At 43.0% G+C, this 26146-nt stretch overlaps 1 protein-coding gene across 6 annotated transcripts in view; it reads right to left on the bottom strand.

Moving 5' to 3' along the window:
* aopep (aminopeptidase O (putative)) overlaps nucleotides 1-26146 on the bottom strand; it is a 55777-nt gene that overhangs the window by 22439 nt on the left and 7192 nt on the right. For 5 of the 6 annotated variants that reach the window (XR_015065858.1, XR_015065857.1, XM_085909858.1 and 2 more), the window contains exons 6-13: nucleotides 16498-16711; nucleotides 15600-15706; nucleotides 11394-11496; nucleotides 10229-10336; nucleotides 9742-9785; nucleotides 5917-5977; nucleotides 2190-2252; nucleotides 1264-1344 (exon numbers count right to left, since the gene is read on the bottom strand). Coding sequence is in view for 4 of the 6 variants with exons in the window: in XM_085909858.1 (XP_085765984.1) it covers nucleotides 1264-1344; nucleotides 2190-2252; nucleotides 5917-5977; nucleotides 9742-9785; nucleotides 10229-10336; nucleotides 11394-11496; nucleotides 15600-15706; nucleotides 16498-16711 (781 nt within the window). In the remaining 2 variants the exon portion in view is untranslated. Of the gene's footprint in view, nucleotides 1-1263; nucleotides 1345-2189; nucleotides 2253-5916; nucleotides 5978-7528; nucleotides 8476-9741; nucleotides 9786-10228; nucleotides 10337-11393; nucleotides 11497-15599; nucleotides 15707-16497; nucleotides 16712-26146 lie in introns of those variants that run through there. The other variant, XM_085909860.1, reaches the window with a different exon arrangement.

Genomic DNA, 26146 nt, shown 5'->3' with positions numbered 1-26146 from the left:
TGCCTGTCACAATATGTCAGTGGCATAGATAGTTGAACAAAGAATACATTGTTTGCAGCAAATACATAACTTTGATACCAAGTGGATCATTTCCTATGATATACTATTTGGAAATTCCAGATCTAGACTCAACTATTACAGAAAAGCAAGCACATGTCTGCCACACTTGGAAAAATTGCTTAAGATGTTAAAAATGTGTATGCGTGTACACTTTGTGTCTTTCTACTTGAGTCCACATAATTTCCCTTCCGTATGTTGTTCTCTCTCACCGTTGTCTTAAAACCCCTTTTTTTTTTTCCAATCAAGTGTAAAAAAAGACAAAGCAGGCACGTCCTTTGATATTCTCAATGTACGCCAGCCAGGCCTCGCGTGAGCTGGTGCATGACAGCAGTTTTCAAAATTCAGAGGTCTGTGTGACTTATGGGGCATATTTTTGCTGACTTAAGAGGATCCACTGTATCATATTAAATGCCCTTACTCCTGCACAAAATAATAAATAAAATAAAAAAAAAAGGTTTGTCAAGTGCTTCATACAGTTCAGGAGCACACGGAGGGTGGGTGATATATAAACGGCGCGCTTCTCTGGCTAATGACTCCCGGCCCCCTGCGTGGCTCTTGGATCAGTGTGCGTCCATTAATGATGCAGGCGTATGTGCGTGTGTTTGTGTGTCAATTAGTGGGTGGAAGGGATTAGCTGTCCCTGGGGATACCTAATTAACGCCACACACATGCACTTGTATGAGTGTCTTGTTTTTTTGGGAGCTTGGTACTATTTTCGTAGGTGATCTACAGGCCAATGTGACAAGAAGTACTGCAGCGAATGAGACAGACCTTCACTGGCAGAATGTCATGGCCAAATTGTGTCCACTCTTCCCTCCCCCTCCTTTCTCACACACACACACACACACACACACACACACACACACACACACACACACACACACACACACACACACACACACACACACACACACACACACACACACACACACACACACACACACACACACACACACACACACACACACACACACTGACCATGACCGCATGCAGACTGAGTGGCATGTGATGTATACAAGTGCTTAAGAGGTTAAATATGTGGGCAGAGGGTACACCACATAAACAGGCAAGTGTGGCTATCCTACGAGCTCCGACACAAACATAAGCGACATTTTGTGATTTTTTTTTTTTTTGGGGGGGGGGGGAAAGAATGCAAAAGAGCCAAGTAAAAGTTGTGTTAATGTTAAGTGAATTGCCGCTTACCTCTTTGTAGTTCACCTTGGGCTCTGATCGCTTCCGCTTTCTGCCCTTCGCCTGATGACTGAGGAGAATCCATTTTGCAACCTGCGGGGAAAAAAATGAGGCGGGTGGGTGGTGGAAGAGGAGGAGGAGGAGGGGAGGGAGCAAAGAGAAGGAGGAGGGAAATGAGGGGCGTAATGAGGTGGAAGAAAAAAAACACCAAAAAGTAGTGTTGAGTGAGCTATGAGAACAGGGGGGGGGGGTTAAAAAAAAAAAAAAAAAAAAAAAGTGAGCGGCGAGGGAGACAGTGAATGCACTTAACCTGTGTGTGACGTCGCTGGAGTGGAAAGTCACACTGGGATTTATTTGCGAGAGTTGCTCAGTGAGCCACACTAGCCTTAACTTACCATACAGTGTACAATCTCTCTTTCATTCTCCTTCTCACTCGCTCTTTTTTTTTTTTGCAGACAAACATTAATTCCAACCTCTCAGCGCTCCGTCACGCTCCATATATAACCCAGACAAACAGACGACTGAGACAAAAGAGTTAATAGTGAAAGTGCAGCCCTGGAGCGCCCGCAAAACGGAGCTGCATTACACAGTCCAAAAAGCTCTGTCTTGAATGTGCACTTTTTGCTGCGGCTTCAGCGGGAGTCATTCGCAATTATCTGCCACAAATGGTGAACTTAACAGGAGAAGGGGGGGGGAGTATTTGGTAACTGTATGGACGCTTTTTGTGGAATGTGATAGGAGACACGGACAGAAAAGCAACAGATGTACAAGCGACGGGCACTGGGAGACGGGGGATAGAAAAAAAAAACAGATGTGAAGATGAAAGATGCTATCAAACATGAAGAAACACAAGATTGCAAAAGAGACAAACTGTGGCAGAGAGTGCCAGGAATGGGAAATAGTTGAAAGTGGAAGACAAAGGGAAAAGAAAGACTTACCTCCTCCTTGACTTCCTTCACGAGCGTCGCCTCAGACCACACGGCGCTCCTTTCGTGCAGCCACTGGACGACAGAGGAGGAGAAGAGCCGTGAGTGATCGGGACAGAGTGGAATGCTGTGCAGACAGAGAAGGAGAGAGAGAGAGAGAGAGAGAGCAGGAAGGGGAGGGAGGAGGGGAGGAGAGGTGGGAGTGCAATCACTCGCTTCTTGGACGGAAACTCGCGACTTGACTCTTTGGAGGAGGAAGTGGATGAAAGGCGATATCTGACATCAGAAGGAACGATCGCATCATGCTACCCCCCCCCCCCCCCCAACAGACGCACACACATGCACACAAAAACAAGTACAAACACACACCACTTACTTTCTAACCTTATTAAAGGCTTTCAGCAGATCTGATGCCAGAGTGATGTGGACCCCACATCAATAGACAAAAGGAGCACTCACAGCCCGGACCTCCAAGACTCAAACCCGCAAAAATCACTAAGTGATCGTTATTTAAAACGAGGAATGTATCGTGTTCAATAAACAAAAAAATTGTCAGATGGACTGGATGGGTTTTGATGTTGAGATTTTTCATTTAAAATTCAAATATTTTCGTAAATTTAATCCAACTTCATTGAGAAAAAAAATACTTATGGACATATACAATATTTATGAAATGAAAACAAAATTAACGCCCCCCCCTTCCACAAAGGGCCAGTCACGATCCAGCCTGTAGTATCTCTTCCATTGGCCACATCCAAAGTCCAAATACTATGAGCGCATGCCTCAGTGTGTATGACACAAAGCTACTCCAGCAGAAATAGCGTGGCAGGCAAAGATGGAGAGCGGCTCAGAGGAAGTTGTCAGAGTGGGCTGCGGAGAAGCCAGTGAGTGCTGAGGCAGTAAATTGGCATTGTGTAACGGGATAGCACACATAGCTCTTTTTGCAGCCTTGATCCGCGCTGCCATTCCACAAATAGCGAGACTTTTTGTCTACCTCTCTGCGCATCCCCCCCCCCCCCCCCCCCCCGACACCCCTGTCCGTGTAGTCTCTTCCAGTCAATCAATATTATCTGGATTTACCATCATCTCATCTTGCTCACCTCACTTTCACCTGATTTTTTTTTCTGTTAAATCGATAAAACGAGGCTTGTTTGACGCAAAATATATTTCCAGTCTTGTAAATAAGATTCACATCATTATCGTTGGAATCCCATTTGTCCGTATGCCAGCTCCAATCAAACTTCTAAAGCGATTAAAATCATTTTTGTTCCACCAACCGGTGATACTGTAAGATTAAAAATACAAATATGGAGCGGTTAACGTTGGCTGAAGGAGCCGCTCTTGTAAAATCGTGAGCCATATCTTTATTTAAACAAAGTAGCTCAGCCTACATACATCCTCCCAAAGAGACTGCTTAGTCATCTGTTGATGTGTCCAAAATAAGCCGCAACTTGTCTTTCCATTCTGGTTCTGTAGCTGCGGGACAGCTAAATGTCATTGTTTCATATTGCTTGCCTTTCCGCAACTCGAGCCTCCGCCGAGAGCGCCGCGGACGCAGGGCAAACACCACAAAGTCAGAAAACCTTTTCTTTCCTTTTTGAAGCATGTTTGTGTCCCGCGTACACAAGCGCGTGCATTTGTAAAAGGTTCGGATCGATGAGGCTGATCTGATTAGGCGGTGACTGGCACATCAAATGCAAGAAAAAAAGGCCTCTGCTGCGGGCCAATCGGGTAGGACAAAACACAAGTCTGCTCCCTACTCTGTCAGAAACAAGCCCCCACCCCTCCGAACCTGAAGGCTCCTGTTACATCATCAAAATGAAAGCTCCCAGCCAGACGGTAACACATACACTGCTGATTAAGATGAGTCATCATGAAGGGGAAAAAGGACAATCGACATGCGGCCAACGAGGATTGATTATAGAACTGACAAAGCCAAAAATGACGCTTATTGATGAATAATCACGCGTCATCTTTAAGAGTCGTCGCTCGTGTAAAAGATGTGCTTCATTAGCGCCATCGTCAGTCAACCCTCCAAATTTTGGTGAATTAGACCACAGGCAGTTTGATTTATAGGACAGTCCAATGGAACTACGTGTGACTTCATTTGTTGTTAATGAATGGAGCCCGTCGCTCCCGTGTTGATTCGCCGACAAGGATGATTGATATGTGCAATATTCACCACATGCGTGATGATGTCACAGCCCACAGTAGACACAAAGTGGCCATCAAATAGGAAATAAAAGGGAACGGAAACACGAATTGCTCGTTGAAATCATAATAAAAGAGGTTTAGGATTACTTCAAATAACAATACACTGCACACTTACTTCATTCAGTGCAATCAAATGAGATGCAGTGCAAGAGCCGTGTTGAAAATTCTGCCTCGAAAACAATAAAGCTCACCAATAAACATCCACAAGAAAAATCATAAACCTATTGCCAAATCAATAAGTGACCTACTGAAAGAGAGCATTATTAGTCCCAGCTACTATTTTAGCAGAGTATATTGTTTCAGCGACAAGTAAATCTGCTTTTTTGGTAGTTACAAACACCACTTTTAACTAAGAAAAAAAAAAAGACCCATTTACACATTTTTTTTAACTGCTTTTGAAACGTTTCTTTTTGTTGTACAATGTTCCAATGCTAAATGACCAGCGCATACAGGCTTAGCCTTGCATTTGCCATGCATTGCAATAAATAAAAAATTATCAAAGCCAAACTCATCTGAGAACTTTAACGGATGGTCGACTACGAAGCATATTTCTTTATGCATTATGTCCCGTAATTTTGTTTGCATTTTCGTCTAATTTGGGTTCATTTGAGGTCATTAGGGTCTTCTCGGATCATTTTCTTCAACATTTCGATTTCCTCTGACTTTTAACTATCTTGAAATTTTTGACTTGCTTCGTCCTCATTCCACTTGTTTTTCATCATGACATTTTGTTACAACTGTTGTTCATTTCTTGTCTTTTTCTGCCGTTTTTGGAAAGTTTCCGCTGTTATAATTGTATTTATAATCATGCTTCCTGTTCAGTGCATGCATCGCAATGAATGCTTAATGAGAAGCATGTGACCCGTTGCATCTGACGATTGGAAGGACCAAAAACAATTCCCATGTGGTGCTGTTATATTACATTATTTTTTTACTTAATCCAAAACAACTCTGTGAACTTCAGATGACAGATGCCAATTTTTCTTTTTTTATTGTGGCCTTTTCTGCTACTCTCCTCCTTTTGTATTTCATTATTATTTCCTTTTGATCATTCACGTGCCATTTGGAGTCTTTATGGCTCATTTTGTCAACCTTTTCCCGTATTCTCACTTCAATTTTATCTTGGCTCTTGTCAATTATGACTTTTTCTTCCTGCATCGTCCTTGTCTTGTCACATCTCTTGTCATAACTGACTAAAGTAAAACTTTTTTTACAATGCAAATAGCAAGTGTAAGAACAATAACAACCATAATGTATGATTAAAAAAAATCCTGTTCACTTTAGTCTTGAGATTGTTGGCCTTGGCATGCAATTGCCGTGCATCGCAAAACATGCTTAATAAGAGGCATGTGACTCGCTGCTGCGTGACATATAATTGGAAGGAGCAAGAACATATAAGTAGAGTGATTTATGTGAGATGACAGTGTAACATTACACGTGTGCTGCAGACACAGTCTAGCCAATCCATTTAAGACTTGATGTTAATACTAAAATGAAGAATTAAAAAGAAAGAGAAAAAACACACCTTGGGAATTCCTGGTCGATCCAGCCAGTCGGTATAAATGGTGTCGAGAGTTAGATCTTTTCTAAAACACAACGGCACGAGTGTTAGTATTTTTCCCAATGATTATAAATTGCCCCAAAAAAACCCGAATGAAGTCAAGGCTCTGGGAATATGTTAACAGCAGATTCGGGGTTGGCGCTAACACCTTAAACAAAACGTAGGGCACACCCACAGAGACCTGTCAAGACAATCAAGTCAGTTTGAATGTATGCCGAGAGAGTAAACAGAAGGCGCGTGCGGCCCAAAAAGTGGCAGCACACACACTCTGTGACCCCAATGCTTAATAAACAGAAACGTGCATGCAGACATTCCGAGAGTGTTTGTCATTCTGCACGTATACAAAGTACACACAAAGGATCATGGTAAACACAACATATTTCCACATCATTATTCCGAGTCTGGGCTTGAGGGGAATTCCACACTTGGCTAGGCTGACTCATTTATGGCACATTAATGTGTCAGAGAAGTCGTGAAATAACTTTTCTAATTAAACTTTTGTGTTAAACCTTTGGAGTTGAAAAAAAAAAAAACCAGCGTACTGTAAGAATGAGATCATGTTAAAGTTTTATTTAACACAGTGCTAACCATAACCTGCTCAAATAAAATTGAAGCTCTATTCCTTGCAAGAATTTGTCAGAATCTTTTCAGGCCGTTAGATTTAGGTCAGGGCTCTGGCTGAGTCATTCCAAAGCATTTTTGCTAGCCATTAGGTGCTAGTTGTCATCTCGAAAAGTGAAATTCCATTCAAGCTCATCTATCTGAAGGTCAAGGGTCAAAAATGACATTTGGAAGTCACGTTGCCATACGTCACCATTGCTTTAGTTTCTGACATTTTTGTGAAGAGGAGAGAAAAAAAAAAAACTGATACTCATTTTATTAATGCTACAGAGTGTAAATTTCTCACACCAGCAAGATTGAACTGTTTAACAGTCAGACTCTGGCAAGCTGATGATGTCACAAATTTTCCCCGGTCCACGTTTAATGGCCAGCCCATGTGAGCAGCACATGTTTCGAGGCTTTCGTTCATGCTGTTAGTTATTTAGGACTCCTGCTAAACATTTCTTAAAAAATGTCCCTGATGGTTATGCTCAGTAGGGGTGAGAGAACTCGTGCGATAGCCTGGCACGGAACCCGCGCTGTTCCATCATCTCTGACGCCAGCAGTGGCCGTGGTGGCTCGTAATTGCAGGCTAGGGGTTAGCTTAACTAGCGGCTGAGTGTTCTTTGAAGTATTTTCATGGATGTATGAGAGTGGTGAAAGGGGGGAAAAAAAAATACGAGAAGAGATGCACTCTTGAGTTAAAAACATTAAAAGTCGATACTTATGAGTATGGGGGAACAATTGGCTCCACCTTCAACCACGTTGCATTATTAATGGAAATTTTGAAAAAAAAAAAAAAAAAAACACTCATCTAAGGCAGTTACAATTTCCATTTTTAATGCAACACAAACATAAATCAGCATGTCTATCCTGACACGCATCTTTCTAAAGGCTTCCTCTGTCCACAGATATAAAAAAAACAAAAAAACAAAAAACAAACAAAAAAAAAAACCCTGATGCTGGTCTACTATTGAGGAAATCATGTAAGTGTTGAAAATATCTGCAAAATGTCAACAATGAATACCGGTACCGGTATCGGAACTGGATGATGAAAAATGGCCCTGATGAGAGCAGCCAGTTGTTTTCATGTTGTACGTAAACAGCGATTGCCTCTGTTAATCACCTCCTCTTTTGGATAGACAGACTGACTGCATTCTCAGTAGTAATCAGTGACTTCTTTGAATGTGTGTGTGTTTTCCTCCACCTCCTTTAATGCTCCTCTCTTTATTTTTTATGTTTGGACGGTTTACTGGCGTACACCGTGGGGAACGTCTGTAAGATGAATGCGGCAAGTGCCAACTCACATCGCCCAGTGTAGCGCTTATAGTGAGTGGGCTGTTTACTGGAAGAGGCATCAGACCCAAATATTGACCACCGCCAACTTCCTCTGTTTAATTCAATCAATCTCTCCTAGTCAGGCAGGCACACGGGAGGCACGGACAAAAAAAAACAACAACAACAATGCAGACGGCAGACAGAATGGTGCTGAAGGCCGGAGAGGCCACGAGCAGACGGACGCAAAGTGAACGGGGCCAGACGAGGAAGCGTGAGACGGGCAGTGGGAGAGGTTAATGAGGCAATCATGAGAAATAGAGAATTGAGTGATTAAGCCAGCACCGTAGAGGAGGCTGAAAATGAGAGAGGAGGAGAGCGGGAGGAGCGCTTGTCCTTTTACACTTCAGTTAATACTGGAGTGGATGAGACTTGTGCTTACAAGGATTGATGTTGGGGCCCGGCCTTCACTGAGCGGAATCGATGAGAATCAAGGCCAAATCCGGCCAGACTCCCCTGACACTAAGTTCTGCTCCAAATCATAACAAGTTACTCAAGACAATGCATAGCAGACACACGTATGCCCCAATACGTGAACGATTTGAAAATGCACTCATTTGGAGGATGCTCAGTGGTTTTGAGTGACACCTGCCAAACAGACAAAGATCCAAATCGGGTCACCCAAAAAAAATGATTCTTCCAGCTATTTTTATTGATCATCATTGCTGGGACACATTTTCTTGGAAAAGCACTTTTGATTTATTCAACAATACACTCATTGTGGAGCGCTTGTCCTCAGGCTAACCCAGCTGACTTTGGCCAAGGGGACAAAGGGGGACACCCTGGATTGGTCATCAGCCAATTGCTGGCCACACATTCACATACATAGATAATTCTTCAATTGCCATAGAATGCGTATTTGTGGAAAGTGGGAGCAAGAGTGAGTAAAATCACGCAGCAGAGGAACAACATGCAAATTTGACACACATTCAAATCAAGAGTTGAATCTCAAACCTCACACAAGTTGACCACTTATACTGCCGCTTATTGATTTGTTCAATTGACTTGTAAAGAATTGTCAAATGGACTTGTAAAATATCCATGTCTGTTTTCTAAACATAAATTCATTTTCAATCATCCCTGCCGACTTTGGAGAAATGCAGAGCACATATATGGCTTTATCGCAATATCCTACGATATTATTTGGGGGAAATGTAATTTATTTCAGTAGTTTGATTCAAAAGGTGAAACTCATTATGGAAAGTCACTACGAAGTGTGAAAAATTTCACAATTTATTTATTTTTGGGTAATGACGATTATGCGTAGCATACAGTTAAGGAAAACACCAATTCACTATGTCAAGTCATGAAAGTATGACGTGATTAACATGACATAACTCCTTAAATAAATGAGCTATTCTATGCTATTTTAATTGATTGACCTACACATGTAGATAAACAACCATACTCACATTCACATCGCTGGAATCTTTGCCAAACCTAACATACATGTTTTTGGAATGCATACAGAATTTCCCAGAGAAAACACATGCAAGCTGAGTTCCAAACACGGAACCTCAGAACTGTGAGGCACACATCCTAACTAGGTCAATGTGCCGGCCCCCATACCTATATGTTTTTTTCATCATGTCGATCATATGATGATATACTTTAATCCATTTGGGTGTGGAGAAGTATCCCCATTCCCATTTCGTGTTTGAAAATATTTGGCAAATAGACAATGTTCAGGTGTGACCTAATTCTATCTCATGAGGACATACATATCCCGTTAATGCCAGAACTGTGCCAACGAGTACATAAGCCTAGCCCAGACACATATAAAGCCTTGTGTCTCTGAGTCAATTATTCATGAAAGTAAGCATCGGCCATAAGCACTTGATGTGGAGTACATACCTCGCAAGGTCAGGAAAGGTAGAAAGCAGCATTTGCAGGAAATCCTGTCAAACAATGATCGATAGAAATGGATACATTAGGGGAGGTGTGTAAGAGGCTGTGTAAGACCTTAGGTGTTGGATGCCAAACTGTTTACATTAGTCCCATTACTTATCGAGAAAATAACAGCAGCCAGGTTTAATCTATCACACGTACACACAGAGCCATTCACACAGGTGTGGTTGCTCAGACACCAGTAGAATAAACACACGTCGCTAAGCTGATGTACGGTCATCAATTTGGGGGGGGGAATATTGTAACACAGTGGCAGTCAAGCTTGGAACGCATCAGCATCCAATTAATTTATGGAAATAACACAACGCCTGGGAGGACGGGTCACATTAAACGGTTCAAATCGGAGCTGAGATTTGATTAACAAGCGCGGAGGAAACTGCGAGCCACCATGGAGATTCCCAATTAATGCCATCGAGTGGAAATTAGGACTCACCTGAGATAGAATGAGTTGCCCGTGGTATTTCTTCACAAATAATCTGAAGAAGTGAATAAATTGCTGCTCTCCCACTTGACTGGCCAAGAACATGAGGAGGAAGTAACCCTATAAGGGATGGGTCAAGCAAATAACATTTATTTATCAGGAATGTACACAGTGGAATGATTCAACATGTTCTTCGAATAGTTATGCAAGTTATTTATTTACTCGACTGCAGATGTGTATTAGGGGGGAGGTGTCTAATAGGCAGACGTCTTATTTTGGTCAACTCGATTTTTGAAGAAACATGAAACAATATTACCGTGATGGTGTGGAGTGAAACTGCAGTTTAAAATAAGATGGAGGGACACAGGAATATTATAGCGATGACCAATGTCTGAGGAAATGCGACAAACAAAAAATAACCTACCGAAGTGATCACAAGTGCGACAAACCCTTAGGAAACTACAAACGCAATGTTGAGTCCATTCACAAACATTTGCAGACATAACGTAAAAAACAAAAAACAGTCCCTGCTCAGTCCCTATGTTGGCTTTAAAAAAAGAATGAATCATTGTTCAATCTAAGGTGTTGAAAATTGTTTTCTTTCTTTGACAATACAATGTTGACAATACAAATACAAACAGCGTTTCTTCCTTTTTTTTACTGAAAATTGGAGATGCAAGGCTTCTTTGGAGATATATTGGTTGACAAGTATTTGTTTTGCTTTAATCAAAAAAGTGATTCGGGCTTGAGGAACAGGGTAAAGCCACAATAGCATCATGTTCATTCATGTTGAATCGAAATAACAAAAGGTTCAGCTTACTATTTATAGTATTCATTACATGTTACATAAATGTGAGTAAACTGTCATGAGAGTAAGCTTTTTTTTAAGTTGTGCTAGAAACAGCAGCACTCATTGCGATGAATCATTTTCCACAGATGCTGAGCGAGAAATTGAACGCTGGAACCACTTAACCCACTGATCCACTATGTGAGCCAAGAGTTCCTTCACTCACCTCTCAGTCAAACTTGGAAGATACACAATCCAGTACCGTAAAAAAAGTCTGACAACAAAATAAAGGTAGATTTCCCCCAATATGCAGTCACCAGCTTGTTGCTGTCATTTTTGGGTGGTGCAGCTTAGTTTTTCAATCACTGTCTGCTTTTCCAATGCACTCACCTTGAGGTAGTGCACTTGCAGGAAGGATTTTTCTGGGTTGAGGGCATGTTTTACTGTGGAGGAGCCAGATTCACTGACCTGACCTGTTTTATCCAGGTTGGGTCTGCATAAGGACAAACAAAGCAGACAAACAATCCACATCACAATAAAATCGAGCACAAGAAGCGAAACAACAATAGCAAGATTGGGACATATTCCAGAATGTATATGTGTGTGTGTGTTTTGTAAATCGCACTGTTTCCACAGAATAAAAGTACAATGTCAGCAGCAACGTTAAATTCAACGACTCAGCTCATCTTTTCAGTGGTTAACACCTTTTACCCGAGGCACCCTACAAATTCATATAGGCACGCTACTCAGTGTTTATATGATCTCATAGCAAAACGCTGCTTGCATTTTACTGCCGGTGACTCACCAGAGGAACATATAACACAAGAAATCCACTCGGCGAGCACGCACGGGAGAAACTAGTGGCGGGCTTCTCTGTTACACTGATACAAATCATTCCTCGGACCCCCGTAAAAAAAGATAAACAAACACCTACAAACCCAATAAATCCCGGGCAAACAGGTGAGTGACGTGGGACGCTGTGCAATGATAGTTCCAGTTAGCCCGTATTGATCCGGCCGGGCAGATTAACTCAGTGTGCCAATAGGAAGGCCTTGAAGGATGGCCCCGCTGACAAATCGATGCGGCAGGCGCCTGGCACACCAATCAATACGCCCCCTCATCACCAGCTACCACTTTTCCAGCTCATGACAGGGATGTCAAATAAACACACAGGCAGACACGGAAGTCCAAAAACGTGTCTAAAATCACACGCTTGTTGCACAGGAAGCACAGACTCAGGGAGTTGGCCATCTGGATTGAGTTGATCGATTTCTGATTTGGAAATTAAAAAAAAATGTTTTGAATGAATTTATGCCAAAGGAAAAATACTACAGAAACCATTTACTAACCGTTTCACTATCTTCTGCAACCCATTTGTTCAGTCAAGTACTTGGGCACGGGTTTTTTTTTTTTTTCTTTTAATGACAAACATCAATTATGTTGATTGAACTGAAGATACAAGATGTTCTGGTTAGATTTTGTTTACACAGTATTTGTTCGGCAAGCCAATTAGTTAGCCTCTAAAATAAGCCACACCATTGCACAACTCCACCATTGTTTCCCAACAAGCAACAACTGACAAATTGATTGCAATCCATCGAAGGCAGCCAACTAATTTGCTCCAGTATGTTATCCTTGGTTGGCAGTCGTTATGTCTTAAAACATAACAGTGGTATAACATCCATCCATCCATTTTCTGAAATCTGTTGTTTTTCCATTCAGATTTAATGTACAAACAGTTTAGATGGGATTTTATCACTTTGCTCATTAGGAGAGCAATATGCCTCCTGCTTCAAAATTGAACAACAACACAACTCCAGTAAACTGGTTGGGCATGGGTCTTCTAACCAATCACAACCAAGCACAATGAACAGAAAGGTTAAGTCACATGAAATCAACTAACTCCAAGGAGGCAAGCGGAGGAGGACTTGGGAGAAATGGAGATAGATAGGAATGTTTGGTTTGCTCGGTGGACTGAGGGAGGAAGTCATCAGCTTCCTGGAATTTCTAAATTTGACCGGACAAGTCTTGCGAGGGACTTTCATCATGCATCTGAAGGCGTTCGACCCCATGTACGCGTTTGCGTCTGTCATATAAATGACACCGAGTGACCTGATTTGGGTTTACAAAATTTAAAAAAACTCAGTAATGTTGAAGAACATATGCGCTAAAATGGAAAATGGCATTGAAAGAATTTGCATGATGTTTGAATCATTTATCATAGGTTTGACTTGCCGTCTGTCCACTCTCATACCCGTCGTGTCGAAATGCATCTGCTACTGCTGATAAGATGAAACAGACTTTTTTTTTTTTGCGGGCAGCAGGATATGCACTATCCCTGGGAAATCATACAGCGTGAGTGGAATTTATGTGGAAAGTGAGTGTCAGGCAGGGGATTAGAGAGCCAAAGAGCAACTGAGGAATGGGACAACTACAATGACAGAAATTGTATTCCTACAAGATATGTAGGAAGCACAGGGCAAACACACTGGCGGAGTAGCGTGGCGAAAAAAAAAAAACATTTAACCGTCACTGCCGTCTTACACAATGGATCTCCGCCCTTGCCACTGTCCAGACCTGGCATGTTCGGACGTGTAAATCCCTGCCTCTCTTTTGTCGGAGATGATTTATTGCAGCTTTAAGAGGAATCACTGCTCGCTGCCTTGGAGAATTGCACAATAGGTCAGTGTATTTCAGAATAAATGCGTCTCTTATCTGCCTCGTAGGCCATATGCACGCGCAAGAGGGCGAGTGTGTGTCCGTTCTTGCGTGTGTGTGTGTGCATACACCTACCTGCCTGGGTGTTTCTGAGATCGAGCGACCGAGGGAAAGCGCGGGAGAAAATAAGGAGCTATTACTGACAGGACTTAATGTCAAAGGGACACACGCGCACCGGCACATACCCACCGACACACGCACACACGCACACGAGAGGTTTATAGCACCGCAAGCCATATCCTGACAAATTACACTGGGTTGACTGTGGAAACCGGATAAGGTAGAGCAGGGCTCCCAGCAGTCCAGTAAATCAGCAGGGAGAATGGTGTCTGGCCCGGGCCACCCTAAATATAACTCATCTGAAAGGCACTGATAAACACGGGCCACGGGCCGCCCGCCGCTGGACGAGCTGCTGTCGACGGTGACCCACTGAACTTGGACAGCGCAAGCTGACATTTAGCCTTTGTGAGCGTCGAACTGCTCGGCCATCTCGCTGCGCTTCCCGTTCTTTGCCCCCCTCGCGGCATTCTCTTCAACCTTTCCTTTCCTCTGCGCATTGTGATAGCCGCTGTGTGTATTTGTGTCCTGTTGCCACGTCGCCGTGATGTGCACAAAGTGAATGGGAAGACGCTACTAGAGGCAAAATCAATGGGCGACATGTTGTTTGTCTCTCTCTCTCTCTCTCTCTCTCTCCAACCTTCTTCTCACCCTTGCGCTCCATTCATGCCAAAGGCTGCGAGCTATAGGTGAAGCTTTTGTCCGACGATCGGTCGTGACTAATACTAGATGAAAGACGTTGCAGTTTTTTGGGGGGGGTGTTGTTTATTCAAGCCTGTCAGCTGCAGAGAAACCTAATCCCGATGCTGCTAATCACCCGCGTGTCCGTCCGTCCCTCTCATAGGGGAGCACCCTGATGAAGACTGCCAGATAGCTCTAAGTTTAACCCTTCGCTCTTTCACTCACATAGCTCGGCTCACAAACAAACCCATTCATCCTTCGCGTTTGTCCTCATTAGGGCAGCAGGTGAGCTGGAGCCGATCCCAGCCGTGAGACGTGTTGAATTTAGAGCCTCTTTGTCAGAGAGACAAGGTATTTATCCACCTTTGCCTTTCACACAGATCTCAGCGAAGAGGCGCTACACATCATCCTGCCATCAGATGATGTCAACTCATAAAATACCCGTTGGACAGTATCATTGCTTTCCATACGACAGGAATGGAGACGCGAGGGTTGAGCCCCGCCGATCTCTTTATCACGTGAACCTCTTTTACATGTCTGACACTACCTCCGAAAATTCCCACAAAAGCAAAACACTTTGCCCCTCGCGTTTATTGACGCGCAAAAAAAGCCCAACGCTTGCTAGCTTTAACAGGCTGTGTAAAAGCGACTGAGATCACTTTTCAATGAAACACTGCTCAGCAGAGGGTAAAATTGAGTACTTAGCTGTTTTCATTATGCTCAGACAGCACGTTATTTGAAAAATCATGCCAACCAGAAGTAGAATAAAACAAAGAGGCTGTTACACTATTGCTGATTAGAATTGTAAATGTCAAAAACAGAATATGCAGCGAAACTTGTTCATCAAAGTTACGGGGTAGCTACAATATTCCCACCCTGAAACAGTTAACTCCAGTCAGAAGTTTTTCTGATGCCAAAGTGATTTCCAACAAACAGGGTGCGGGTCATGAAGTCACACAAAGAGTTTCCGTGTGCGTGTGGTCCTCACAAAAAACACGACGCTACACTTCACCGAGATAACTTGCTGCACTCTCCTGCCACACCTGCAGCTCCGGAATGCTTTTAGTACGCTCACGTACAGGACAGGTATGACAAAGGCTTAGCAACTCATTTGTTGTTTGACATCAGCTATGGACAAACCTTAGAATCTGAAGCGCCTCTCCGGAATTTTGCAACTCGTCGGACAGTCTTCTCCATCTCAGCAGCGCCTTCAAGTTGGACTCTTCTGCCGCTTCTGGCTCAGAGAGCTGCATGGAGAAACTCGTAAATGGCATGTTATATGCAGGAGTAGATACGCATGGAGGATTAGCAAATGTGCACACAATCAATCAAAGTCATTGAAGTCACCTTTTGGGATTTAGAGACAATAATTATCATGGGAAGAAATACAGACCAATTGGAAGAGCAACGTAGACTACGTGGAATGATGTTGCTGCTTCGGGAGGGAAGCAAAAGCATATTTTCATTTTTGGCTACGTGTAATGTGCGTTCATGAACCGAAAACAAAACAGGACATCTCAAACTAAGGGGGAGAAAAAAAAAAAAACACTGTCAATGAATTATATCAAAGAAAAACACAAATGCTCCACCACGTTGATTTTAAGACTGGACCAAAGCTGCAAATAAGTCGGAAAATGTCTGGATCCAGTCGGACCACACATAGGCAGACTTTACCCCGCCTTGACCCCGGCCCGGCTCTTTGGTAATACACTGAGTATATTGTCTTCAGCTGCTGATGTTTTGATCATGTGACTGCGAGGCTTTTTGAATGTAGCGCAAGGGTTGTTTGCACGAGAGCACAGGCGATAATGGGAACCTTCTGCTTGTAATTTTACCACCTGTCTTTGCAGCCAACCGTCCTCCCGGAGAAAATCCATGGCAGTGACACGGACGTATGATGTATCTTCTCATTCTCCTCAAGACAGCGGCAATATCGCAATTTAACTCGGATATGGTGCTTTTTCTGGAGCGCTGGGACAATTAAGTTACATGAACTAATAGCGGCAGTAAACTACAATAAGAGCGGTCCGGTCCGTACTTGCTGTGCTCGGGCCCAGATAATGTCCTCTAGGTAAGTGGCAAATCCCTCGCTGATCCATTCCTCTGTCCAATCCCTGGCCCCGATGAGCAGACCGAACCAGGAGTGGGCGATCTCGTGGCACAGCCTGGACCCGCACAAGGACGGGCTGTTTTCTCTCGGAAATGAGCTGCCGACACGCAACACACTCTGAGACAGGAAAATGATGTGCGGGCTGGAGGAGACAAAGGACACACACAAAGTAGTAAGGGAAAGCCAGTTGGAATTTGACATCAAACAAACCTAATAGTAAGCGACTGTGAGGGAACACCAATATGACATCACTGGAATTTGGTGGCGTCACAGTAGCTCAAGAAGAAACAAAAGAAGACACAACATTTCCAGATGAGACATTTTGAGCTGATTTTCCACACTTACTGTTAAAGAAAGTTTAGCCATCATTAGGATCAACAAAACAATTTTGTCTCAAGCGGTCCAGCCAAAACGTAACTACGGAATCCTTCACAATCTCCCCAGGAGCGCAATCACCAACCACAAGTGGGAAAAATCAATGAAATTAAATTAGCACTTTTAAGAGGATTTTATTTGACACGACTTCAAGGCAATGCTGTAAATTATAGTATAAAAAAAATCACGGTCCGACTCTTTTAAGCTTTTTCGGACCCAAAGGAAAATACTCGGCTCGTTAAGCTTATATTTAGAAAATGATCTGTAATTACTGCACATCCGTATCTGATTTACTGGTTTGCGGAGATTGTCGCGATTTCATTTGACGACAGGCGGCTATCGAACATGTGGTTTCACTTATGATATGGGTTCAAATGATGTGCCTCAGAAGTTCAAGTTTAGAAACACAGGGATGCGCCAGGCTCTGCTTGCACTTAGTATCCTGATAAGATGCTGTATGTTTACAGCGATTCAATGGAATCCAGTCCTTGAATTTGCTTATATGGATCTTTTTTTTGTAAACAGCGTTGGATATAGCACTTGCCTCATTAGCCACTAAGAACAACTGATGAAAGTGATGGCTCAACAAAGAAGGGATTAAGGAGCTTATTTGTGATTCAATTCAAATGTGAGTAAATGTGAGCTAAACAACACTTCATCTTTCATCATTTCACGCAATGTGCGTTCTTGTTAAAAGAATTGCGCAACAAGTAGTGCAAACAAATGATAATATTTGACAGTGCATGAACTGGGGAGATGACTGATGTATTTTGTTAGAGATGAGATCTTGACCCAAGTGGAGGAGTTTGAATATTTTGGGGTCATGTGAGGGAAGGATAGAGCGGGAGATCGACATCGGTGTAGCGTTCGCAGTGATGACGATTGCGTCACACCGCAATTAAATGTGATGTTTCAAAATGTCAAAATAGTTAGCGAGAGAAAATAAATCACACTTCCAAAACGTTTCAGCACAGAAACGCATGTGACTTAACCATGAGACCGCCCTGACAGAACGAGAGGGATAAAACGTCAAAGCCAAGGTCACGGCTGAAGACATTTCCTGAACATCCTTTACTTGTGTCTTACGTAAGCGTCTTCAAGTGGCCCGGGGGCTGTGGGGGAAGGAGGGGGGGTTCCCGGACCCACCGTGCGCAAGAGGCCGGCAAGTCTGCAAGGGGAGAATGGAAAATGGTGGGGTGAAGATGAATGCATGCTCTTTGTCTTGGTTGGCTTGTTATGCTCACAAGAACTCAAGAAGTCCCAACTGCTGTTGACCTGACATGGATGGGAGGATTTGTATTTGAGTGCTTTTGAGAACTATGCGACAAAGGTGTTGAAGATATTTGCTTGTCACGTAAAAAGTTTTACAATGAGCATATTTATGTGTGAGAGTAAAATGACGGTGGATGAGCTTTTCAAATTTCCTATCGGTATGAAAATCAAATGATCGGCTCACGTTTCGTATGAGACCATTGTTGATTTTCAAACCTCTTAAGCTGAACCAAATTCCGTTCGAAAAACAATGTTTACAACTGACCGGCTCGATCATTGGCCATTTATTAACTAAGTACATTGAACACTAGTAAATGAGTCGCTGTCATCATGGTTACATCAGAATCCTGGAAGCGCGATTATATTTTGTTTCCACAACAAAGTCAACTTGAAAGCAAGTAAGAAAGCATCTGCTTGACAATCAATTTAAGAGCGTCATAAGCTGATGTTGGAAAGACTTGTCTGTTGTGTCTCTGAGGAGAGTTAATCAAATAGACAGCAGCTTTAGCAACATATCGACATCATACAAAAGGGTCTTATGGGCATACATCTCAAATGTAATCCCACGTTTCTCCTGATTACTCCAACAAAGGCGCTCTCCGGAGCAGCGCACGCTAACATTCGCCTTACGAATGTCTTTGGAGCCTAATCTTACTCCCCTCCCATTGGATAAGCATGCCTTTGTTGTCCGTTCCGGCGGCGCACATGTGCGTGAGTGAGCGTGAAAACACAAAGACAGCCTTTCAGCGACGCCGTTTGCACACGCTCCTCGGAGAGAGGCGGAATCCATCACCACGGTGACAAACGGTGTCATCCCACCACGGCCGGGGACACCAAACAACGGCATCTTTCACGTTGGTTGGTACACTGACTGACAATAGTTGGCACAGGGGGACCCCCGTGGAGGCTAACCGCATGGGTGGACTTGCAGAAACGTAGACTTGCACACCTGCGTTCACAATAGATGTGAATATTAAGTAAGCCTTCAAAGCACTTTCATGCTATTTAATAATTCCTTTGAAATGTATGTCTGGCATGAGTACAAAAAAAAAAAAATTACCTGCATATCCCAGCTGTCACTGAGTTCTGGACTCTCAAAACAAAACTTCAGAATTTCCTGCATTACAGCTGCGCGGTGTGATATAAAAATCTTTGCCGGCCTACAAATCCGAGTCCAGGTGAATCAAGTTGAAAGGTGGTGTAAAGATTGGGCGACAAAGCAAATACCTCAAGTAGTACATATAACCCAAACGGGTCTTAAAGAGTGATTAAAGCCCGCTCGTGGCCTTTCGTGTGACAACGGGGCGAGCGCCACTCGCCCTGGGTGAGACGGACGGCCCTGAGCGTCAGGTGTGTGCCAGGGCAAGTCTTCAATTTAGCGGGACACAGATTGCAATAGCGTTACCTTCCTCCATCTCTCCATCCATTATTCATCCCTCCATCCATCATCCCTGGCTGTAGGCCATTTATTCCCCAGCGGGACACTGCCATGCATAATGCAAGCGGAGCCCTATCATAGTCCTGTAATTGACATCCTCAGCTCGACTCATAGCAGGGACACTACTGAAACATCCCAGGGAGAGAAAATGATGATGTTGATAAACACGCAGTATGGATACTGTATGGGTAAACAAGTGGGTGAGAAAGAAAAAGAGATTATACGTACAAAGATAGTTTGAAATATAGGGAGCGATTTGGGGGAGACGGTAGGAACATAAAATGAACCATTCATATCAGACAGGCGCGTCAAGAAAGATAAAAAGAGAAAGAGGGAAGGAAAAGAAGGAGCAACTTTGTTGAACTTGTTGAGGTGACAGGTGATTGACCTAATGTGTCATCCTCCTTTCTAAAATAATAGTACAATTTCTTTTAGTACACATTGGACGTAAGGGTAAGCATATCTGCTCCATAATTAGATGAGGTTCGGGGTTTTAATCACTAAATTCAAAATGGATGGATAGATTTCAGCCAAAAATATGATTAGAGGAAAAATACATCGGTACATATGAATATTTCTCACCAAATAACACTTTAGCCCAGATAAGAATGACCCGGGCCACTACAGGAGGAAATACTGTAGATTCATTATAGAAACATGCAAACATGAACCTTTCAGTGAGACGGGAAGGAAGTACAGCGATGGACAAAAGCCACATGAAAGATGACATTCGCACAAAGTACGTTGTTGTCTATTCTTTTCTATCAACGGAAAGGTCGCCCGTTCCTAATGTCAGCCGACGGGAATAAACTTTGTCTCCCCTCCCCTTCCTTCTTGGACAAAGTCAGTAGGCTATTTTCAAGACTAGAGCCTATTTGACCAAACTCCTACCAGCCTTCATCCTTTTTTTAACATGTCTGACTCCCAATGTCTGGAATTCCAGGCTGGCTGCAGATCAGCTCTGTACTTCTCAGACAGTGCCCCCCCGCGCCCCCCACCCCCCACCGGGCTAGGCCAAATGCCAGTCCATGTAGGGCCAGATCACATGAGCATAGGGGCCAGACCAGGGTCCCCAGAGAGATGCCCCAATCACAAAGATTGTATCTCAGTCAAGTCTGGAAATAAATACAAGCTATGACAAAAAGGATCATCTGTTGTTTCTAAATGGAAATATTTCATAGCGACATAAATTGGTGTTAAGTTAGACTGTCGTTTTGGTTGCTGTCATGTGGAAGTATTACATGGACATGGGCATCTACACGAGTCATAAACTGATGAGGCCAAGCGTGCCCTATGTAGGCTTTCTGAAGAAAAAAAAAACAAGACCTGACATGACCCCCCCCCTCTCTCACCACCACCAACACACACACACACACACACACACACACACACACACACACACACACACACACACACACACACACACACACACACACACACACACACACACACACACACACACACACACACTTGGGTAAAGTCACTTTTGATCCATATCAGCTGAACAGTGATAGCTGAGCACTCCTCTCCTAACAGTAAAACAATTCTGTGCCATTCATTCCTGGTGTAATCCAAAGTCTAATGTCATGCCAGAGGAATGTCGGTGAGTTCATGTGTATGTGCTTATTATACGTGTGTGTGTGTGTGTGTGTGTGTGTGTGTGTGTGTGTGTGTGTGTGTGTGTGTGTGTGTGTGTGTGTGTGTGTGTGTGTGTGTGTGTGTGTGTGTGTGTGAGTGTGTTCATGGGTGCGTATGTTGGTAGCGATGCAACGGCATAGATTTGAAACATTACAAACACTCAGACTGGCGAGCTGGCCGTCTGCTCCGATTTCTGCCGTGGAGTCACGTAGCTGCTGCGACAGGACAACACATCTGTTAAACGACTGCCTGCCCTAAATGACTGCTTGTCACTCGCGGCACGCTCCATTATCAGAGGATATTTATGAGCCGGTGTGGGGGCCATACTTTAGGGTTTGTTCATGTCACTGATCTAAGCGAATTGGTTATGTGCTTTCACGCTCTTTTGCATATCTATTTCATTTAAATACGTTTCGAATGAACGCATCTCCTGTTGGTATCAAGGAGGCGGCTACAACAACACACGATATCATACTCAGGTGTCAATGGCTGCATGGGCTCGTTAGATACACTTATAATATACTATTAATAATTAATTGTATTCACTTATGAGAAGATGTAATTAGTTCTCATAAATATGAGGAAAATGATCATTGTAAACATGTCTTTAGCAGTTATTTTCAGTTAAGTACAATGCATTAGTCATTTAGAAAAAAAAATAATCTCTGAATTCCCTTAAAATATTGACTGCTTCAAAATAATAAATAAATAAATACATAAATACATAAATAAATAAATAAATAAATAAATAAATAAATATATTGACTGCACCATAGTTTGCTGTTGGGAAAACGGCGTCAAAATTCTAACAACTCTAACGTCAAACAGCATCCTGGAACATAAGGTTGTACTACATTGTGCCAGGTCATGCAATAAATGTGACACACGTTTTAGGAAGTCAAATTTGAGTTTAGCTGGCTTCGACACGTTTGTCAGCGATAAACATGACACGCATAGTCTTGCCTTCATGTACACTTTTGCATGCAAAATAATCAGCCGTCGCACAGCACGAAAGATCCCCCCCCCCCATTTGGCTTCCACCGATGCCTCAGTTAAAAGGTTCAGGCGGAAAACACATTTCTAATGGTAGGTGATAAAGGGAATGTTGTTCCTTTGTTATGCAACACCAGAGAACAAGGTTCTGAGGTGATAGACTGTGAAAGCACCGCATCATCTCCAGAATATAGAAGGAAATCATTAAAAAAAAAAAAAAAAAAGAAAAAAAAAATCATAAAAGTTAGGTGTTATATTGAGCTCATAACTGCACATTAGCAGAGCAATATGGTTGGAACTGCTGCACCGACTAACATGGTGCCGATATGCTGTGGAAAGAAGGCTACGTTTTGCCATGGAAACTGTGTAGTCATACAGATGTTATTTTCTATCCACCTACCTAACAACCTAACTACCTAATCTAGTGTTGCTATTTTTCTAACCCCACTGATTCCACACAATATCATACAATTTCTTTTGAAAAAAAAAAAAAAAAAACTGTCACGGGCCCGGGCCGTCGGTTATGTTTGTGTCACAATCATTTCTTGCAGCAAAATTCCAAAATTGATAGGATGAGGTCAGTAACTCTGCTAGGGAGCCAACTGAATTCGAAAAGGTATGTTTGGCACAGACACTGCTCATCAACGAAAGGATGCCATAGATACTGAAGCATGGTGGCGGCAGAATCATGCTTCATAGCTCTTTTTCCCAAGGGCGCGATTAGAGTAAAACACTCCTCGGCTTTAATTATACAACAATGAACAAGATGAAAAAAGTATGACAATGACTATGTGTGCCATGTGATTACATATGCTTACACCACACACACAAAAAAAGGGCCCATTACTAATTGCCATCTATAAAATCAAAACTTCATATTTCAGGACCGTTGCAGATTTCGTCCCCTCAGTACAGAATGCGAGACGTGCAAGCCTAGCTCTCTCTCCCCGAGGCTTCGCGCAACGTGAGGGAAGAGGAAAATATTACAGCATAGCTTTTCGCGGCACTTTGTTTCGCAGAGGTCCCACGCCCATTAAAGCGTCTGGCTTTGCACAGACAGATGAAATTACCCTCAGCCTCAAGGTTCCACACAAACACACAGAAAGCTGAGGATACGCATGAAGAGCAGCCGTGTCCCCTACGCTGCACAATGGATCCATCCATCACTTCTTGCAATGGGTTCTGTGGACTCATCCATTAGTTAGGGGAATGGGTGTGCAGGGACAGGCCTGTCTTGCCGTGGCCTTTAATCCAGAGTTATAGCACAGTGTGTCTGCTTTACTGTTACTTGCGGCACTATATGCCAGCTGTTGCCGGCAGGTTCGAATCTAAGGGCAGTTCGATGCAACACATCTCGGTTATCCGATCATTGATCACAATAGGGGCGTAGAGACGATGTCACCTCCAGGGGAAAAAGGAGGGAGGCGGGCGGGGATTTGAGAGTGGCTATAATTTTGAGTAATGCCGCAAATACATTTTTACAGTTGCTCGTAAAATCCTTAAACTATCAAAAATAAATCCTTCGTTGATTCTTGCCGCAGAGAAATAGTCACACTTTTTCACGACAAAGTGTGTCAGCCGCGCCTGTCAACTGGAGTAAAATTGCCCGGCTTGAAGCTTCAAGTGGAGGTAAAACTTTATTGCATATGAAAAATGCTGGTCTATTGAAAGCGCAGGGAAATGATGGATAAAAAAAAAAAAAAAAAAGTCAAGATGATGGATCTGGGCCTTGTGTTCCTCAGGACAGCAGAAAGAACACAAGTTATCAGGAAGAAAAAGATCACAGTGCCTTTAACGAGTGACAGAAATGGAAAAAAAAAAAAATTGATCTTGATATACGTAATTTTATACCCCGGGAAAAACATATACTGTAGCTTGATGGATTTTTCTTAATGATAACATGAAATGAAATACTAGATTTCATTAACATTCCTCAATTTCTGTTTTTCAAGCAAGTGATATGCTTTCAAAGTAGGCTTCCAAGTGTCAAGAGCAGCCAAAGCTGCATGGAGAGTAGACAATGCCGAGCTACCGAGAGCGTGGAGAAAGAATCGAGTGCCAACACTTTGGATTTGTGAGCTGGGAAGAAAGGTTCCAGGAATTAAAACGCTCTTCCAAAAAGTCTTAATTACTTGTAATCACATTAAAGTGTGTACAGGGCACTCCTCCATCCTCTGTGCCTGTGCAAGCATGCGGACTTTCCTTTTCACCCCGTCACGGTGCCTCTATGGCACTACAGAAACAGTGGACATCCACTTAAGGCGGGAAGAAAAAAAAAAACTGCTCATCCTTAACTACTTGATTAAGAGATGTCGCCCTCCCATAGAAAAAAAGAAGAAAAAAAAAAATCACACCTTCCTCTCACAATACCTCCCAAGTCGCTCCTGAAAAGCAAAGACTCCTTCGCACACTTCTAGAGTTACGGTGCGGATCGAGTCGGAGAGGAGAGCAGAAAAGCAGGAAATCCTTTGAGACGTGATAAACAAGAGAGAGGAGGACAAGACGAGGGGGAATAGCAGAAGGACAAAGAGCGGCGGCTTTAAGCTGTTATTTGCGCTTTAAATGGACGTGACTGTGTTCGAAATTGATGGAAATGAAACTGTCGAGGTTGGGTCATTGAACACAGATTCAGAAGTTTGATAATAGATTTATTTTATAGCTTAAAAAAAAAAGTAGTGTACCCTAAGTTTTCCCAAGTTTCTCAAGCCTATTAATTTACAAAAACTTGATCTTGGCTCAATTTATGGTGCACATGTGATTAATGCTAATTGTTATTGTACACCGGTTGGAAATCACGGCTCTGAATTGCGAAAGGATCAAATATGGCGTGTGCAGTCAATGAAATTGTTTTGCACATTTGTTCTTATATGTAGGTTTTAATCCCGTGCGCTTTGTCGTCGGCAAATGACGTCAGTTTCACGGATTATCTGTATGTAAATGTTCACTTAGGCTAGCTCACGAGCCGGTACTAAAAGCACCAATCTCGTAATTAGTGGCCGACCACAAAAATCACGCAATCGTGGGCTCAGTCCAATAAAAGTTTAAAAAGGTGTCGCTGCACTAAAGGGCACGGTGGTAGTTGGATAGCGTCCAGCGGGGTGCCCAGAGCCTCAGGCAGCCCGCCTGGCGAGTAACTTCCTCCTAAATGGGACCGATGTTACTTCCTGTAAGACCATAAACATGGGATGTAGTCAACTGAAGTCAAGCTGAAAATCCTCCGGTGCCACTTAGTAAGGTCAAGAGGTATACACCGTGGTATAATTCGCCTACTATGACAGCTATATGGCCACTGCACTGCAAGCAGAAGGTCCGTGATCCTTTTTACCCAATTTTGTTCAGACAGCCACCTATCAGCTAAAAGGCTTAAAAGGAATCAATAAAAAAAAAAAAAGAGGATTAGGAATTTATCCAACGAGGTCTGAAAACTGTTTTTGCACACACAGGCTTATCAGAGTCCACTATCAAGAATGTAGGGTCATCTCACGTTTGCCTGCTGGAAAACAACATGACAATGACATATGTGTGTTTGTGTGACATCATTCCACAACACATATCGCGACCATTACACGAACAATGGATCCATTCATATCGAGACAAGCACAGGAATCCGTGTGTCAGCAGTGAAGCGTAACACCCTCATCGCTCATGCCACTAAAAAAAGGTCCATTTCAACACTTGTGTCATTTCACGACAAATGTTTTTTTTGGGGGGGAGGCTGTGATTAGCACTTTCTTAGCATGCCCTCATTTGGCCTTGCTACGAAGCTAAACTCATTTCTGACGAGTTTGACAAGTCCAGCAGGTAGAGACTTCGGCTATAAAGGAAACGCGGTGCCCTTCCTGTCACTCCCAGTCGGAGGCG

Source organism: Syngnathus leptorhynchus, chromosome 4 (genome assembly GCF_054491065.1).
Source record: "Syngnathus leptorhynchus isolate UIUO chromosome 4, UIUO_Slep, whole genome shotgun sequence".
Classification (NCBI taxonomy): domain Eukaryota; kingdom Metazoa; phylum Chordata; class Actinopteri; order Syngnathiformes; family Syngnathidae; genus Syngnathus; species Syngnathus leptorhynchus.
Note: the sequence above shows the minus strand (reverse complement) of the source record. Positions and strands in the feature narration are given on the sequence as shown.